Consider the following 17,619-nt stretch of genomic DNA (forward strand, 5'->3'; position numbering starts at 1 on the left):
GGTTCAGTGCAAGATTGAGCAAGAACGTACACAGATTTCCCATATACGCCCACATGTGTACAACCTTCCCCATTACCAACCTTCCCCACCAGAGGTGGTACATTTGTTTCAGTTGTGAACCTACATTGATACATCAGTTTACATTATAGTTTACTCTTGGAGTTGCACATTCTCTGGGAGGAATTATAGTATTTTCACTACACTAAAAATCCTCTATGATGCACCTGTTCATCCCTCCCTTTTCTTCCCCCTACCCTGGCAACCACTGATCTTTTTATTGTCTCAGTAGTTTTGCTTTTTCCAGAATATCAGATACATAAATTGAATCAGAGTATATAGCCTTTTCAGATTGGGTTCCTTCAGCTAGTAATAAACACTTAAGATTCCTCCATGTCTTTTCATACCTTGATGGTTCATTTCTTTTTAACACTGATTCCATATTCTGGATATACTGCAGCTTATTTATTCATTCGCCTATTGAAGGCCATCGTGGCTGTTTCCACGTTCTGGCAATTATAAATAAAGCTGCTATAAACATTGGTGGATAGCTTTTTGTGTTGACATGTTTTCAGTTCCTTTGGGTAAATAACAAGGAGCATGATTGCTGGATCATATTGTAAGAGTATGTTTAATTTTAATAAGACACTTCCAAATTGCCTTCCAAAGTGGCTGTACCATTTTGCATACCCACCAGTAACAAGTGTGAGTTCCTGTTGCTACACATGCTGGCTAGCATTTAGTGTTATCAGTGTTTCAGACTTTACCATCCTAATAGGTGTATAGTGTTTCCTTGTTGTTTTAATTTGTATTTCCCTAATGACATGATATGGAGCATCGTTTCCTATGTTTACTTGCCACCTAATTATCTCCTTTGGTAAGGTGTCTTATTTTTTAATTGAATTGTTTGTCTATATTTTTAAGATTATTTAGACAGAGAGGAAGGGAAAGGGAGAGAGAGAGAAACATCAAACATTGTTGTGAGAGCAAAACATCCATTGGCTGCCTCCTGCATGCCCCCTTCCTGGGAGTTGAGCCCACAACCTGGGCATGTCCCCTGACTGGGAATCGAACTGGCAATCTTTCAGTACACCGAACAAAGCTCAACCAACTGAGCCATACTGACTAGGGCGGGTTGTTTGTTTTTTTATTGTTGAGTGTTAAAAGTTCTTTGTATATCTTGGATACCAGTCTTTATTAAATTTGTCTTTTGCAATTATTTTCTCTCAGTGTGTAGCTTTTTCTCATTCTTTTGACATTAACTTTCACAGAGTAGAACTTTTTCATTTTAATAAAGTCCAGCTCATCAATCATTTCTTTCATGGATTGAGCTTTGGTGTTTTATCTAAAATGTTATAGCTGTACCCAAATTCATCTAGGTTTTCTTCTATATTATATTATCTTTTTTTTTAGTTTAGTTTTTTTTTAATCTTTATTGTTCAGATTATTACAGATGTTCCTCTTTTTTCCCCCCATTGCTCCCCTCCACCAGCTTCCCACCCCAACCCAGGCCCTCGCCCCCAACCCCGCCACTGTCCTCGTCCATAGGTGTAAGATCTTTGTCCAATCTCTTCCTGCACCCCTCACCCTCTTTCCCACGAGAATTGTCAGTCCACTCTCTTTCTATGCCCCTGATTCTATTACATTCACCAGTTTATTCCGTTCATCAGATTTTTTATTCATTTGATTTTTAGATTCACTTGTTGATAGATAAGTATTTGTTGTCACTTTGTTGTTCATAATTTTTTATCTTTACCTTTTTCTTCTTCTTTCTCTTCTTAAAGAATACCTTTCAGCATTTCATATAATACTGGTTTGGTGGTGATGAACTCCTTTAGCTTTTTCTTATCTGTGAAGCTCTTTATCTGACCTTCAATTCAAATAATAGCTTTGCTGGGTAGAGGAATCTTGGTTGTAGGTTCTTGCTATTCATCACTTAGAATATTTCTTGCCACTCCCTTCTGGCCTGCTTAGTTTCTGTTGAGAAATCAGCTAGCAGTCATATGGGCACTCCCTTGTAGGTAACTAACTGCTTTTTTCTTTCTGCTTTTAGGATTCTCTCTTTGTCTTTTGTCCTTGGCATTTTAATGATGATGTGTCTTGGTGTGGTCCTCTTTGGGTTCCTCTTGTTTGGGGTTCTCTACGATTCCTGGACTTGTAAGTCTATTTCTTTCACCAGGTAGGGGAAGTTTTCTGTCATTATTTCTTCAAATAGGTTTTCAATATCTTGCTCTCTTCCTTCTTTTGGCACCCCCATAATTTGAATGTTGGTATGCTTAAAGTTGTCCCAGAGGCTCCTTACACTATCCTCATATTTTTGGATTCTTTTCTCTTCTTGCTTTCTGGTTGGGTGTTTTTTGATTCCTTGTATTTCAAATCTTTGACTTGATTCTTGGGATCCTCTAGTCTACTGTTGAATCTCTGTATCTTATTCTTTATTTCAGTCAATGTATGGTTAATTTCTGACTGGTCCTTTTCCAATTTTTGGCATTCTCACTAAGATCTTTGAAGGTCTCACTAAGTTCCTTGGAGGTTTCTAGAACATTCTTGAGTAACTTTAAAACTTTGGTTTTGAACTCTATATCCATTAGTTTGCTTTCTTCCATTTCTTTCATTTGTGACATGTTTCTTTGTCTCCGCATTTTGACTGCTTCTCTGTGTTTGTTTCTATGTATTGGGTTCAGATTATTACAGACTTATTGCTAAGTCTTCTTGAGTTGATAGAGTGACCTTGTGTGGTAGATGTCCTATAGCGCCCAGTGGCTCAGCCTCCCCAATCACCTGAGGTAGACACTCTTGGTGCATCCCTCTGTGGACTGTGTGCACAGTCTTGTTGTAGTTGAGCCTTGATTGCTGTTGGTATCACTGGGAGGAATTGACCTCCAGGCCAATTGGCTATGAGGACCAGCTGTGTCTACAATGGAAGAGCTGCTGTGCAGGAGACACCCTTATGGGGCAGGACTTGCTTCAGTGGGGCTTTGGTGCTCACTGATTTTGCCCCTTGCATGTGTCACTTATGCATGTGAAGAGTTGTAATCTGATATGGTCTCACACTGACCACTGGGTACACTAGCTCTTGGATCTCCAAGGAGGTGCAAAGTCAGCCGCTACCTGGGGCCACCCTGCAGGAGCTACAGAGATCTGCAGATTCCACCTCTTGGTATCAGGTTTGGAAGTGCCCAGACGAGGCACAGCTGTGAAGCAAGGCAGGCTGCTGCTGCCAGCCTTGGGCTTCTCTTGATAGCTTGGGGCTCTCTGACCCAGCTGCTGCCTGTTTGACAGGTTTTAGGCTGAGAAAGGACAGGCCATTCATATGCAAAGGCTGCTGCCCACAGCTTGTGTGGGGTTGTAAATTGGGTGGGATGGGTTCTCAGGGAATCACCAGGGTGGAGCAAACAGAAATGGCTGTTAGTCAACCCTTCACCGGAGAGGTCCCAGTGCAGGAAGAATGGCCACTGCGAGCACCGCTATCTGAAGGAAAGCCACCCTCGTGTTCCTGCCCCAATGCCAGACAGTCCAGTTTCTCCCCGTATGTGTCTGGGTCCCTCACAGTCTCGCCCAGAACTGGAGTTCAGAGCAAGCTGGAGCTTGTATCTCCCTCCTGATTAAAAAAGCAGCACACCCACGTGCCAGCCCATTTCGCGCCTCTGCACCTCCTACCAGTCTCAATGCACTTTCTTCACCTCTCTGATTGTAGTACTTCCACTCAGCCAGCTTTCCCGGGGTTATGGATGATAGTTGTTCTATCTTTTAGTTGTAATTTTGACATGGTTATGAGAGGCAGCAAGTACAGGTGTTTACCTATGCCGCCATCTTGGTTCTCTCCTCTATATTATCTTTTAGAGGAGTTTTATAGTTTTTGCATTTTACATTTTGGTCTGTGATCCACTTTGTGTTAATTTATGTGAAGAATGTAATGTTGGAGAATCGAAGATGGCGGCATAGGTAAACACCGGCTATGCCGCCGTAAACAACCACTTCAAAAATACAACTAAAAGACGGAACGGACATCAACCAGAAGCACAGGAAGGCTGGCTGAGGAGAGACTCTTCAACTAGAAGGAAAAACAACAGCATCACGAGGCTCAGAGGAGGCGCAGTGTGGAAAATTTAAAGGTACGGTGGTGCGGCGGTGCGTGCGCAAAGCGGGCTGGTGGCTGAGGGCGCGGTTGTCGTTTTCAATCAGGAGTGAGTCTCAGACTCTGGGCTATAGATCCGGGCGAGTCTCTAGGGACCCAGACTCAAACGGGAGAAGCGGGACTGTCTGGCTACGGTCCCTCCGAGGTTTGCAGCGGTTGCGGGGACAGAGAGGCAGAGCCCCTGGGGACGGACTGAGAGCAGCCATAGCTGCTCCCTCCCCCCGCCCTGTTGAGCCCGCCCCGCCCAAGCCCTACGCAGAGCCATTTGCCGATCGCCTCAGGCAAAGGCTGGATTAGCGCCTCCCCAGAGGACTGAAGTTTTCCACACAGCTGATTCCTACAGCCAGTCGGCCTGGTGGTCAAATCCCTCTAGTGTTAACTACAACAATTAAGGCTTGGCTAGAACAAGACTGCGCACAAAGACCACAAGGGGGTGCACCAAGAAAGCATAAAAGATGCGGAGACAAAAAAACATGACAGAAATGGAGGATATGGAGCTAAGAATCGCAATTTTGAGGGCTTGCTATAAACTTGAGCAGAGCCTTACGAAAACTAATGAGACCCTCGATGCTACGATAAAGAAATTAGAAAGTAAGCATACACGGACTGAAATAAAGAATATTATACCCAATAGCAGACCAGAGGAGCACAAGAATCAAACCAAAGATTTGACAAAAAACACCCAACTGGAAAAGCAAAATGAAAAAAGAATCCGAAAGTGTGAAGATAGTGTAAGGAGCCTCTGGGACAGTTTCAAGCGGACTAATATCAGAATTATTGGGGTGCCAGAAGATGAGAGACAGCAAGATATTGAAAACCTATTTCAAGAAATAATGGCAGAAAACTTCCCCCACCTGGTGAAAGAAATGGACTTACAGGTCCAAGAAGCGCAGAGAACCCCAAACAAAAGGAATCCAAAGAGGACCACACCAAGACACATCATCATTAAAATGCCAAGAGCAAAAGACAAAGAGAGAATCTTAAAAGCAGCAAGAGAAAGAGGCTCAATTACCTACAAGGGAATACCCATACGACTGTCAGCTGATTTCTCAACAGAAACTTTGCAGGCCAGAAGGGAATGGCAAGAAATATTCAAAGTGCTGAATACCAAGAACCTACAACCAAGATTACTTTATCCAGCAAAGCTATCATTCAGAATTGAAGGTCAGATAAAGAGCTTCACAGACAAGGAAAAGCTAAAGGAGTTCATCACCACTAAACCAGTATTACACGAAATACTGAAAGGTATCCTTTAAGAAGAGGAAGAAGAAAAAGGTAAAGATACAAATTGTGAACAACAAACATGCATCTATCAACAAGTGAATCTAAGAATCAAGTGAATAAATAATCTGATGTACAGAATGAACTGGTGATTATAATGAATCAGGGACATAGAAAGGGAATGGACTGACTATTCATGGGGGGGAAAGGGGTGTGGGAGATGCGGGAAGAGACTGGACAAAAATCGTGCACCTATGGATGAGGACAGTGGGTGGGGAGTGAGGGCGGAGGGTGGGGCGGGGAACTGGAAGGAGGGGAGTTATGGGGGGGGAAGAGGAACAATAAAAATCTGAACAATAAAAATTTAATAAAAAAAATTTAATAATAAAAAAAAAAGAATGTAATGTCTGTATCTAGATTCTTTTTTTATTAATCCTCACCCAATAATATTTTCTGTGTGCGTGTGTGTGCGTGTGTGTGCTGAAACCCTGTATATTTTCTTTTTTCAATGATTTTTAGAGAGAATGAAAGGGAGAGGTAGAGACAGACACACAGAGAAAAATATCTTTGTGAGAGAGAAACATCAGTTGTTGCCTCCCACACGCTGGCCTGCAGCCAAAGCATGTGATCGTGCTCTAACCACTGAGTAAACCACCCAAGGCCTTTTTTTTTTTTTTAGAAGGGGAGAGAGAGAGAGAAAAAAAAACATCAGTGTGTGAGAGAGAAACATTAATCGGTTGCCTCCTGTGTATGGCCTGACCGGGAATCAAACTTGTGAACTTTTGGTGTGTATGAGTGCATGCAACAACCACCTGAGTCAGTTGGCCAGTGCTAGATTCTTTTTTTTTTTTTTTGCATGTGGACATCCACTTAATCCAGCACCATTTGTTTAAAGGACTATCTTTTCTCCATTGTATTTCCTTTGTTCCTTTATTAAAGATCAATTGACTATAGTTATGTGGACTTGTGTCTGGGCTCTCTATTCTGTTCTGTTGATCTATTCACCTATTTTTTCTTTTCTTTTTTAAAAAATATATTTTTATCGATGTCAGAGAGGAAGGGAGAGGAAGAGAGAGATAGAAACATCAATGATGAGAGAGAATCATTGATTGGCTGCCTCCTGCATGCCCCTTACTGGGGATCGAGCCTGCAACCCAGTCATGTGCCCTTGACCAGAATCGAACCTGGGACCCTTCAGTTCGCAGGCCAACACTCTATCCACTGAGCCAAACCAGTTAGGGCATCACCTATTTTTTCATCACTACCACACTGGCTTGATTAGTGTACCTTAAAGTAAGGTAGTAAGTCTTAAAGTTGGGTAATGTCAGTCCTCCAACTTTATTATTCTCTTTTAATATTGTGTTGGCTTTTCTTGGTCTTTTGCCTCTTCATATAATCTTTTTTTTAAAATATATTTTATTGATTTTTTACAGAGAGGAAGGGAGAGAGATAGAGAGTCAGAAACATCGATGAGAGAGAAACATCGATCAGCTGCCTCCTGCACATCTCCCACTGAGGATGTGCCCGCAACCCAGGTACATGCCCTTGACCGGAATCGAACCCGGGACCCTTCAGTCCGCAGGCCGACGCTCTATCTACTGAGCCAAACCGGTTTCAGCTCTTCATATAATCTTTAGAATCAGTTTATTGATATCCACAAAATAACCTGCTGGGATTTCTATTGAGATTTCCTTGAATTTGTAAATCAAGTTGTGAAGAACTGACATCTTGACAATATTGAGTCTTCCTGCGCATGAGCATTGACTCTCCATTTATTTAATTCATTGATTTCTTATATTGGAGTTTTGTAGTTTTCCTTATATATATATTGTATATTTAGTTAGATTTATACCTAATCATTTCTTTTGTGGGGGTGCTAATGTAAATTATATTGTGTTTTTAATTTCAAATTTCTCTTGTACATTGCTGATATATAGGACAACAATTGGCTTTTGTTCTGTAACTTCTACTATAATTACTTATTAGTTCCAGAAAATTTTTACCATATCTTTTGGATTTTTCTACTTAGATGATCATGTTCTCTGTAAAAGGAATCAAAGTTTTGTGTCTTCCTTCCCAGTGTTCTAATATAATGTTGAAAAGACTGGTCAGAGGGAATAATTTTGCCTTGCATTTTATCTTAGTGAGAAAGCTTTGAGGTTTTTCCTCACCATTACGTATGATATTAGCTGTTTGTTTGTTTGTTTTTTTCTGTAGATTTTTAAATCAGGTTGAGGAAGTTACCCTCTATTCCTAGTTTACTGAAAGTTTTTATCATGATTGGGTATTGGATTTTGTCAAATACTTCTTCTTTAGTTTGTTGATGTGACAGTTACATTAATTGATTTTCCTATGTTGAACTAGATTTGATACATAGAATAAATCACACTTATTGTGGCATATAATTTTTCTTATACTTTGGTGGGTAGGATTTGGTAATATTTTGTTGAGAATTTTTACAATTAGGTTCATGAAAGATGTTGGTCTGTAGTTTTCTTTCCTAATAATGTCTTCGTCTTATTTAGTATTAGGGTAATGCTGGCCTCACAGAATAAATTAGGAAGTTTTTCCTCTTCTATCTTCTGAATGAGATTATAGAGGATTATTATAATTTATTTCATCCTTAAATGTATGATAGAATTCACCAATGAACCCATCTGGGCTTGGTGCTTTGTTTTGGAAAGTTATTAATTATTGATTCAATATCTTTGATAGCTATAGACTTATTTAAATTGTCTAGTTCTTTTTGTGTGAGTTTTGGCAGATTGCATCTTTCAAGTAATTAGTCATTTTCATCTAGTTTAATTAAATTCATGACCAGAGAGTTGTTCATAAGTATCCTTTTTATGTCCATGAGATTTATAATAATGTTCCCATTTTTATTTCTTTTTAAAAACAAATTTTTATTGACTTCAGAGAGGAGGGGAGAGGGTGAGAGAGATAGAAACATCAAGAATGAGAGAGAATCATTGATCAGCTGCCTCCTGCACGCCCCACACTGAGTATCAAGCCCACAACTTGAGCATACGCCCTGACCCGGAATTGAACTGTGACCTCCTGGTTCATAGGTTGATGCTCAACCACTGAGACATGCCAGTTGGGTCCCATTTTCACTTCTGATATTAGCAATTTATGTGCTCCTCTTGTTTTTTAGTTAGCTTGGCTAGATGCTTATCAATTTTTAAAAATATATATATTTTATTGATTTTTTTTTACAGAGAGGAAGGGAGTAGGATAGACAGTTAGAAACATCGATGAGAGAGAAACATCAATCAGCTGCCTCCTGCACACTCCCTACTGGGGATGTGCCCGCAAACAAGGTACATGCCCTTGACCGGAATCGAACCTGGGACCCTTGAGTCTGCAGGCTGACGCTCTATCCACTGAGCCAAACCGGTTAGGGCGCTTATCAATTTTATTGATATCTTTTCAAAGAACCAATTTTTGGTTTTGTTGATTTTTCTCTATTGATTTCCTAATTTTAATTGCATTGATTTCTGCTCTAATTATTATTATTTCTTTTCTTCTACTTAGGATTTAATTTGCTCTTCTTTTTCCAGTTTCCCAAGGTGGAAGGTTTGACTATTGTTTATAGATCTTCTTTAAAAAAAAAAAAAAAAAAAGATTTCAGAGAGAGGATGGGAGGAGAGAGAGAGATAGAAATATCAGTAAGAATCATTGATTGACTGCCTCGGGCATACCTCTACTGGAAATCGAGCCCGAAACCCAGGCATGTGCCCTGACAGAATCAAACCATGATGTCCTGGTTCACAGGTCAAAGCTCAACCACTGAGGAACACTGGCTGGGCTCTTTTCTAATATAGTATACTAGAGGCCCGGTGCACAAATATTTGTGCACTGGGGAGGGGGGGTCCCCCAGCCCGGCCTGTGCCCTCTCACAGTCTGGGACCCCTCATGAGATAACGACCTGCTGGCTTAGGCCTGCTCCCGGGTGGCAGAGGGCAGGCCCAATCCCTAAGTGCAGCCCCTGGTCAGGCTCAGAGCAGGGCCGATTGGGGAGTTGGGGCGCTGCCCCGTCATGCACAGAGCAGGGTGGATTGGGAGGTTGGGATGCCACCCCCAGTCATGCTCAGGGTAGGGCTGATTAGGGTGTTGGGGCACCGCCCCCTGTCACACTCAAGGCAGGGTTGATGGGGAGGTTGTGGGGTCAGCCCCTGTCACGCACAGAGCAGGGCCGATCAGGGGGTTGGGGCGCTGCCCCCTGTCACTCACAGAGCAGGGCCCATCAGGGGGTTGGGGCGCTGCCCCTTGTCACTCACAGAGCAGGGCCCATCAGGGGAGTTGGGGCTCCGTACCCTGTCATGCACAGAGTAGGGCCGATCAGGGGGTTGAGGAGCTCCCCTCTGTCACTCACAGAGTAGGGCCAATAGGGGAGTTGGGGCACCGCACCCTGTCACACACAGAGCAGGGCGGATCAAGGGGTTGGGGCGCTGCACCCTGTCACACTCAGGGCAGGGTCGATGGGGAGGTTATGGCTCTACCCTGTCACACACAGAGCAAGGCCCGTGGAGGGGGGTTGGGGCACCACCCTCTATTACCTACAGAGCAGGGCCGATCAGGGGGTTGGGGGACCGCCACTGTCACACTCAGGGCAGGGCCGATGGAGAGGTTATGGCTTTACCCTGTCACACACAGAGCAGGGCCCGTGGGGGTGGGGGGGTTGGGGCGCCGCACCCTGTCACACACAGAGCAGGGCCGATCAGGGGGTTGGTGCGCCGCACCCTGTCAAACACAGAGCCGCAGGGCAATCAGGAGATTGGGGAGCTCCCCCCTATCAGGCACAGAGCAGGGCAGATAGGGAGGTTGTGGCCCCGCCCCTTGTCACACACAGAGCCGCAGGGCGATCAGGGGGTTTGGGCGCTGCCCCCTGTCATGCTGATCCCGGTGCTGGGAGCCTCGCTGCTCCACTGATCCCGGTGCCGGGAGGCATATTACCCTTTTACTATATAGAATAGAGGCCTGGTGCACGGGTAGGGGCCGGCTGGTTTGCCCTGAAGGGTGTCCTGGATCAGGGTGGGGGTCCCCACTGGGGTGCCTGGCCAGTCTGGCTGAGGGCCTGAGGGCTGTTTTCCGGCTGGCAGGTGACTAAAAGCTCCCAACCGCTCCTTGTTTTCTTTTTTTTTTTTTTATTCTGGACCTGCTTTAGCTCTGAGGCCTCGCTGCTGAAAACATGGATACAATGTTGCGGTCCGGGGCTGACTGAAAGCCCTTTTCTGGGGTTTTGTTTAGCTTCTTATTTGCAACATAGTAATGGTTGCTTAGAGTTGCAGCTCAGATGCCGGCAAGTTAGGCGGGGAACGTTGGAGTCTGCAGTCACTGGAGGAAGCAAGCCTCCTTGTTTGCTTCAGTGCCTGGCTGCCGGCCGCCATCTTGGCTGACAGTTAATTTGCATAAGGATACGCTGATTAGCCAATGGAAAGGGTAGCAGTTGTACGCTAATTACCATGTTTCTCTTTTATTAGTGTAGATGCATTTAGTGCTATAAATTTTCCTCCAAGCACTGTTTTTGCTACATTTCACAATTTTTGTTATGTTGTATTTAGCAGCTTTTATCTAACATGAAATGAAATCTGAATCATTTTGTCATTTTTAGCATAATATTTTTTCTTTAAGTTTCTATAATATATATGGGGCTCAAGATCCAGTATTAGTAAGCGATGATTATTTTTTTCTTATTCTTTTTAATAATTTATTTGAGATGAGTTTGTTTCAGTTATACCCACTATAAATAATTCTAAAACACATTCTAAGCACACAATTTTTCACATCAGAATAAAATTGAATGACAGTTTAATGTTATTTTCCTATTTAGGTTACACATTTGGATATGACTATACGTGAGCACAGAGGAGAAATGGAACAGAAAATTATTAAATTAGAGGGTACTCTAGAGAAATCAGAATTGGAACTTAAAGAATGCAACAAACAGGTAAATTATAAAAATTACATATTTTAAATTGTTTTAAAAATAACTACTTTACTGTAAGTATCCATTATTCATATAGCATAGCTTTTTAACAATATATATTAAAAATACTATATAATTTTATTTTTTAAAACTATTTTTATTGATTTCAGAAAGGAAGGGAGAGAGATAGAAACATCAATGATGAGAGAGAATCATTGATCAGCTGCCTCCTGTATGCCCCCTACTGGGGATCGAGCCCACAACCCTGGCATGTGCCCTTGATCAGAATCGAACCCAGGACTCTTCAGTCAGCAGGCTTGCTGCTCTATCCACTGAGCCAAACCAGCTAGGGCAAAAAATACTATATAATTTTAATCACCTTGTACATGCCAGTTTATATTTCTTTTCTCCTCTTAATATTTCACCCTATCTTTTTGAGGTATAATTGACAAATAAAAATTGCATATATTTAGGGTGTGCAACGTGATATTTGATATACATTGCAAAATAATTACCACAATCAAGCTAATTACAGGGTTTTTTTTGTTTTTTGTTTTTATTTTGGTGACAACACTTAAGATCTGTTCTCTGAGTAAATTTCAACTATGCAATACAGTATTACTATCTATAGTCAAAATGCTATACATTAGATCTCTAGAACTTATTCATCCTACATAACTGAAATTTTGTACTCTATGACCAACATTGCAACATTTCCCCCACTATAACTACTCTCTTAATGTTATTTTGAATATAGTTTTTCTTGGATCATTGTGTCCACATACTTATCATAATGTATGCCTATCTAAATATGTATAAAACATCTCTGGAAGGATTTGGAAGTAATTTTGTTAACAGGTTGTGGCTAAGGAAGGAACTGAGTGGGAAGGGGACTTTTACACTATATTTTTTTCCTTATACACACATTACTTATAAAATTATTTGTAACGTCATGTAATATTTGTTTTAAGGTACCCTAATTTTCTTTTCTTATACAAATACTAGAGGCCCGGTGCACAAAAATTTGTGCACTTGGTGGGGAGGGGGGTCCCCCAGCCCGGCCTGTGCCCTCTCGCAGTCTGGGACCCCTCGGGAGATAACGACCTGCTGGCTTAGGCCTGCTCCCAGGTGGCAGAGGGCACGCCCAATCCCTAGGTGCAGCCCCTGGTTGGGCTCAGAGCAGGGCCGATTGGGGAGTTAAGGTGCCGCCCCCTGTCATGCACAGAGCAGGGCGGATCGGGAGGTTGGGATGCCACCCTCAGTCATGCTCAGGGTAGGGCCGATTGGGGGGTTGGGGTACCGCTCCCTGTCACACTCAAGGCAGGGTCGATGGGGAGGTTGCAGTGCCACCCCCTGTCACGCACAGAGCAGGGCCGATCAGGGGGTTGAGGAGCTCCCCCCTGTCATGCACAGAGCAGGGCCGATCAGGGTTGAGGAGCTCCCCCCTGTCACACACAGAACAGGGCGGATCAGGGGGTTGGGGCGCTGCACCCTGTCACACTCAGGGCAGGGCCAATGGGGAGGTTATCTCTACCCTGTCACACACAGAGCAAGGCCCATGGAGGGGGGTTGGGGCACCACCCTCTATCACCCACAGAGCAGGGCCAATCAGGGGGTTGGGGCGCCACACCCTGTCAAACACAGAGCCACAGGGCGATCAGGGGGTTGGGGAGCTCCCCCCTATCAGGCACAGAGCAGGGCAGATCAGGGGGTTGGAGCGCCTTCCCCTGTCACAAACAGAGCAGGGCGGATAGGGAGGTTGTGGCCCCGCCCCCTGTCACACACAGAGCCACAGGGCGATCAGGGGGTTTGGGCACTGCCCCCTGTCACGCTGATCCCGGTGCCGGGAGCCTCGCTGCTCCGCTGATCCTGGTCCCGGGAAGCTTATTACCCTTTTACTATATAGGATAGAGGCCTGGTGCATGGGTAGGGGCTGGCTGGTTTGCCCTGAATGGTGTCCTGGATCAGGGTGGGGGTTCCCACTGGGGTGCCTGGCCAGTCTGGGTGAGGGGCTGAGGGCTGTTTTCTGGGTGGCGAATGGCTGAAGCTCCCAACCACTCCTTGTTTTCTTTCTTTTTTTTTTATTCTGGGCCAGCTTTAGCTCTGAGGCCTCGCTGCTGAAAACATCGATACAATGTTTCGGTCCGGCTGGCTTTCAGTCCGGCTGGTTTCTGGGATTTTGTTTAGCCTCTTATTTGCAACATAGTACATAGTTGCTTAGACTTGCTGCTGAGAGGCCAGCAAGTTAGGTGGGGAACGTTGGAGTCCGCAGTCACTGAAGCAAGCAAGCCTCCCTCCTCGCTTCAGTGCATGGCTGCCGGCTGCCATCTTGGCTGACAGTTAATTTACATAAGGATATGCTGATTAGCCAATGGGAAGGGTAGCGGTCGTACGCTAATTACCATGTTTCTCTTTAATTAGTGTAGATAATTGAGACCTAAATCTTTTTTAGCATATTTAATTATACATATAAGCATCTTATTAGGCACAAGAATTCTGATGTTTATATCTAAGTTATGGTTGTCTTAAAAACATACATTTATATTTTTTTGTTTTAGATATATGTGTTTAAAGCTTGACTTACTTGAATTGTAGTTATGATTAAAGAATTATTTTTTCTTAGTTACATTAATATTGTTCTGTTTAAAATTCAGATAGAAAGTTTGAATGAAAAATTGCAAAATGCCAAAGAACAGCTCCGAGAAAAAGAATTTATAACGCTACAAAACGAACAGGAGATCAATCAACTGAAAAAAGAAACTGAACGAACACAACAAAAGATGAAAGAAGTGGAAAGTGTAAGCAAATTATTTTCCTCCTAAGGAACATGTGTTATTTGAAGAGCCATATAAATCTTTATGTTTTAAACTGTTTGTTTTAGTATACAGAAACTGTGTCATAAATATTTTTAGGCTAATTATTTGGGCCAATACCTATTAGTTTCTTTTATTAAGTCTTTTATTCTTATGTTCTAATGAGTTGCCAGATGAGGTGTCATTAGTTTGCATGTGTGTTGAGTCATGAACCATTTCACCCACTAGCTTTTTAAAAACTGAAATTGCAGCCGGCCAGTGTTGCACAGTGATTGAGCATCAACCCATGAACCAAGAGGTCACGGTTCCATTCCTGGTCAGGGCACATGCCAGGGTTGCCGGCTCGATCCCCAGTAGGGAGTGTGCAGGAGGCAGCTAAACAATGATTCTCTTTCATCATTGATGTTTCTATCTCTCTCTCCCTCTCCCTTCCTCTCTGAAATCAATAAAAATTTAAATAAATAAATAAATAAATAAAAACAAATTGTCTGTAAGAGTGCTTGTGAATGTAACTTTCTCTTGTTTTTAAATACTATACTCAACTGTATAACTTTGTATATCGCTCTTTATTGTGTCTGGCTCATTGATTCTCATTGATTATCTGTCTTCTCTAGTAGAATATGAACTCCATAAGAATGGCCACATTGTCTCCTTTGTTCACTCTTGTAGCAACACTTAGAACAGCACGTATCACATAGTAAACATGAATAAATATTAGTTGAATTACATACATAAATCAAGCAGGGTCTCTGAGAACAAGCTTGGGCCCTGTGGGGGAAAAATGATTACTAGCCCAGTCATTTTGTGTTCCCTAACAAGAATGGCTAAAAATATTTACATGATATTTATATTGACTCTAGGGGCCCAGTGCACGAATTTGTGCACCTTAAAAGGAACTTCGGGCTGCAAGGCTGTGGTAGGCACAGGGGTGGGTCTCGGCCCATCCTCCGTGACCCCACCCGGCCCCTCCCACCGTCCCCTGTCCCCTGTCTTCCAGCAGCCCCACTCCTGCCGCCACCACTCCCATGAGCTGATGGCACCGGCCCCGCTCGCACCCGCTGACGGCATGGAGTGATTGGGGCCAGCGCCAGCAATGGGTGCAAACGGGGCCATGCTGTCAGTGGGTGCGAGTGGCAGCTGCTGCCTCGATTGCCTCTCAGGAGCAGGGGAAGGTGGAGAAGCCCTCAGAGGCAATCAGGGCCAGCAGCCACCACTTGCACCCGCTAATGGTGCCAAGTGATTGGGACCAGTGCTGGTCACCAGCAGTGGGTGTGAGCAGCAGCTCCAGCACTGGCAGTGGGTGCGAGCAGTGGCTCCGGCGCCGGTAGCAGGTGCAAACGCCAGGCGGGACTGTGGCACGTGGGAGCAAAGAATTTTCAGTAACCACCAGAGGCTCGTCCCGATGACAGCAACTGGCACCCTGCCTTGGTCTGGTGCCCCCGCTCACCTGCTCCACCATCCTGCCGTGGCCAACGCCCTCCATGTTCCACACACACCCCCTGGTGGTCAGCACACGTCATAACAACTGGTTGTTTGGTTGTTCCACCGTTTGGTCTATTTGCATATTAGTCTTTTATTATATAGGATACAACAGAGTTGGGCCCTGGGTCCCCATTCCAGACATCAGCATCCTAGTGATTTATACAGTTTTCTTTTCTTCTTATCAGCCTTAAGGTCAATTGTCATTCCCTATCATCTAATCAAGCTAATTTAGAACTCACTCACTTTTCACTGATTTTTTTTTTCTCTAAGAGCAAACTTTACTAGGGACTTAACTGAGTAATGTAAAAGTATTTCAGAGAGTAGCAGTCTCAGTGACACACTTTACTCTTACAGGGAGTAAGGTAATGACTCTAATCCAGCTGTGTGAGTTAATGTTGGGTTTTATTATTCATGCCAATATATTCTCCATCTTTGACATGGATAATCAGATATTAACTTCTTTTTTCTCTTTATGTTATTATGTATTCTGTCATGTTATATTCATAATGATAAAGGATTATACAGCTGGCATATTAAAGTCATGCAAAATATACTAGTCATTCCCAGATTTATTACAGTACTTTTGTCAGTCTCTTGTTATTAAAAATAAAAACATTTTCTGAATATCAATTTCACTGTAGATTATATTCATTGTATGTTAAATTATATAGAGATTTAGTTGGAAGGGGTGAAGTCACTTATTAAAAAAGAAATCTAAAGATGTAGGTTGTTTGTATCATTTCATTTTGAACTTAAATATATCCTGTGTATTTCAGGTTATGAAAGAGCAGGAACAGTACATTGCAACTCAGTATAAGGAGACCATAGATTTGGAGCAAGAATTGAGGCTAACCCGGGAGCAGATGCAGAAATCTCATACAGAATTGGTAGATGCTCGTCACCAACAAATCCAAGCACAGAGGGAAATAGAAAGGCTCTCAACAGAACTGGAGGAAATAAAGCAACTCTCTAAAGAGAAGGTAATCCCTATTTTTAATAGTTTTACCTTATTGAAAATATTAATATTTTACCTTTCACTTTTTTTAACTGTATAATACAGTTCTTGCAAAAGTTAGTGTTGCACAACAATGTGAATATACCTAATGCTACTGAAATGTATACTTAATATGTTTAAAGTGCCCTAGCTGATTTGGCTCAGTCGATAGATTGTCAGCCCATTGGGCATGTGTGGGAGGCAACCAATCGATGTGTCTCTCTCACATCGATGTTTCTCTCTCTCAGTCTTTCTCCATCCCTTCTGCTCTCTCTAAAAATCAATGGAAAAATATCCTCAGTGCCCGTCTATTGTGGCTCAGTGGTTGAATATCATCTACCTATGAACCAGGAGGCCACAGTTCGATTCCTTGTCAGGGCACATGCCTGGGTTTTGGGCTCTATCCGTAGTAGTGGGTGTGCAGGAGGCAGCTGATCAATGATTCTCTCTCATCATTGATGTTTCTATCTCTCTCTCTCCTCTCCCTCTCTGAAATCAATAAAAAAATTTTTTAAAAAATATATCCTCAGGTGAGAATTAATAACAATAAAAAATGTTTAAAATGTCAAATTTTATGTTATTTAAAAGAAAAAAAATGTTATACTTAGCATAGCTTTTTAAAAAATATTTTTTTTATTGATTTCAGAGAGGAAGGGAGAGGGAGAGGGAGAGATGGAAACATCAATGATGAGGGAAAATCATTGATCAGCTGCTTCCTACACACCCCCTACTGGGGATCAAGCCCACAATCCGGGCATGTGCCCTTGACTGAAATCAAACCCGAGACCCTTTGGTCCGCAGGCCAATGCTCTATCCACTGAGCCAAACCAGCTAGGGCAGCATAGCTTTTTAATGTAGCTAGGAAGTTCCTCAGAATTGAGTTTTGGCCAATCTAATTAGTTTTTAATAAATTGAGTTATTAAAGCACTTTTAGACTTTCAAGTGAGTTTAAGCTAACACTTTCTTTTAAGATTTTTTTTTTTTTTTCAGAGAGAGAGGAAGGGAGAGGGGCAGAGAAAGAGAGAGAGAAACATTGATATGAGAG

General features: G+C 42.9%; 1 protein-coding gene across 9 annotated transcripts in view; it reads left to right on the top strand.

The window, feature by feature from the left end:
• The window catches only part of CCDC18 (coiled-coil domain containing 18), a 139,487-nt gene that overhangs the window by 90,367 nt on the left and 31,501 nt on the right, over window positions 1-17,619 (top strand). For all 9 annotated transcript variants that reach the window (XM_070405615.1, XM_070405609.1, XM_070405614.1 and 6 more), the window contains 3 exons: window positions 11,190-11,306; window positions 13,940-14,083; window positions 16,357-16,560. In XM_070405615.1, coding sequence (XP_070261716.1) covers window positions 11,190-11,306; window positions 13,940-14,083; window positions 16,357-16,560 — 465 coding nt within the window. The remainder of the gene's footprint in view (window positions 1-11,189; window positions 11,307-13,939; window positions 14,084-16,356; window positions 16,561-17,619) is intronic.

Source organism: Myotis yumanensis, unplaced genomic scaffold (assembly GCF_028538775.1).
Source record: "Myotis yumanensis isolate MYYU_CA2020_CCGP unplaced genomic scaffold, mMyoYum1.0.hap1 SCAF_2, whole genome shotgun sequence".
In the NCBI taxonomy this organism is placed as follows: Eukaryota; Metazoa; Chordata; class Mammalia; order Chiroptera; family Vespertilionidae; genus Myotis; species Myotis yumanensis.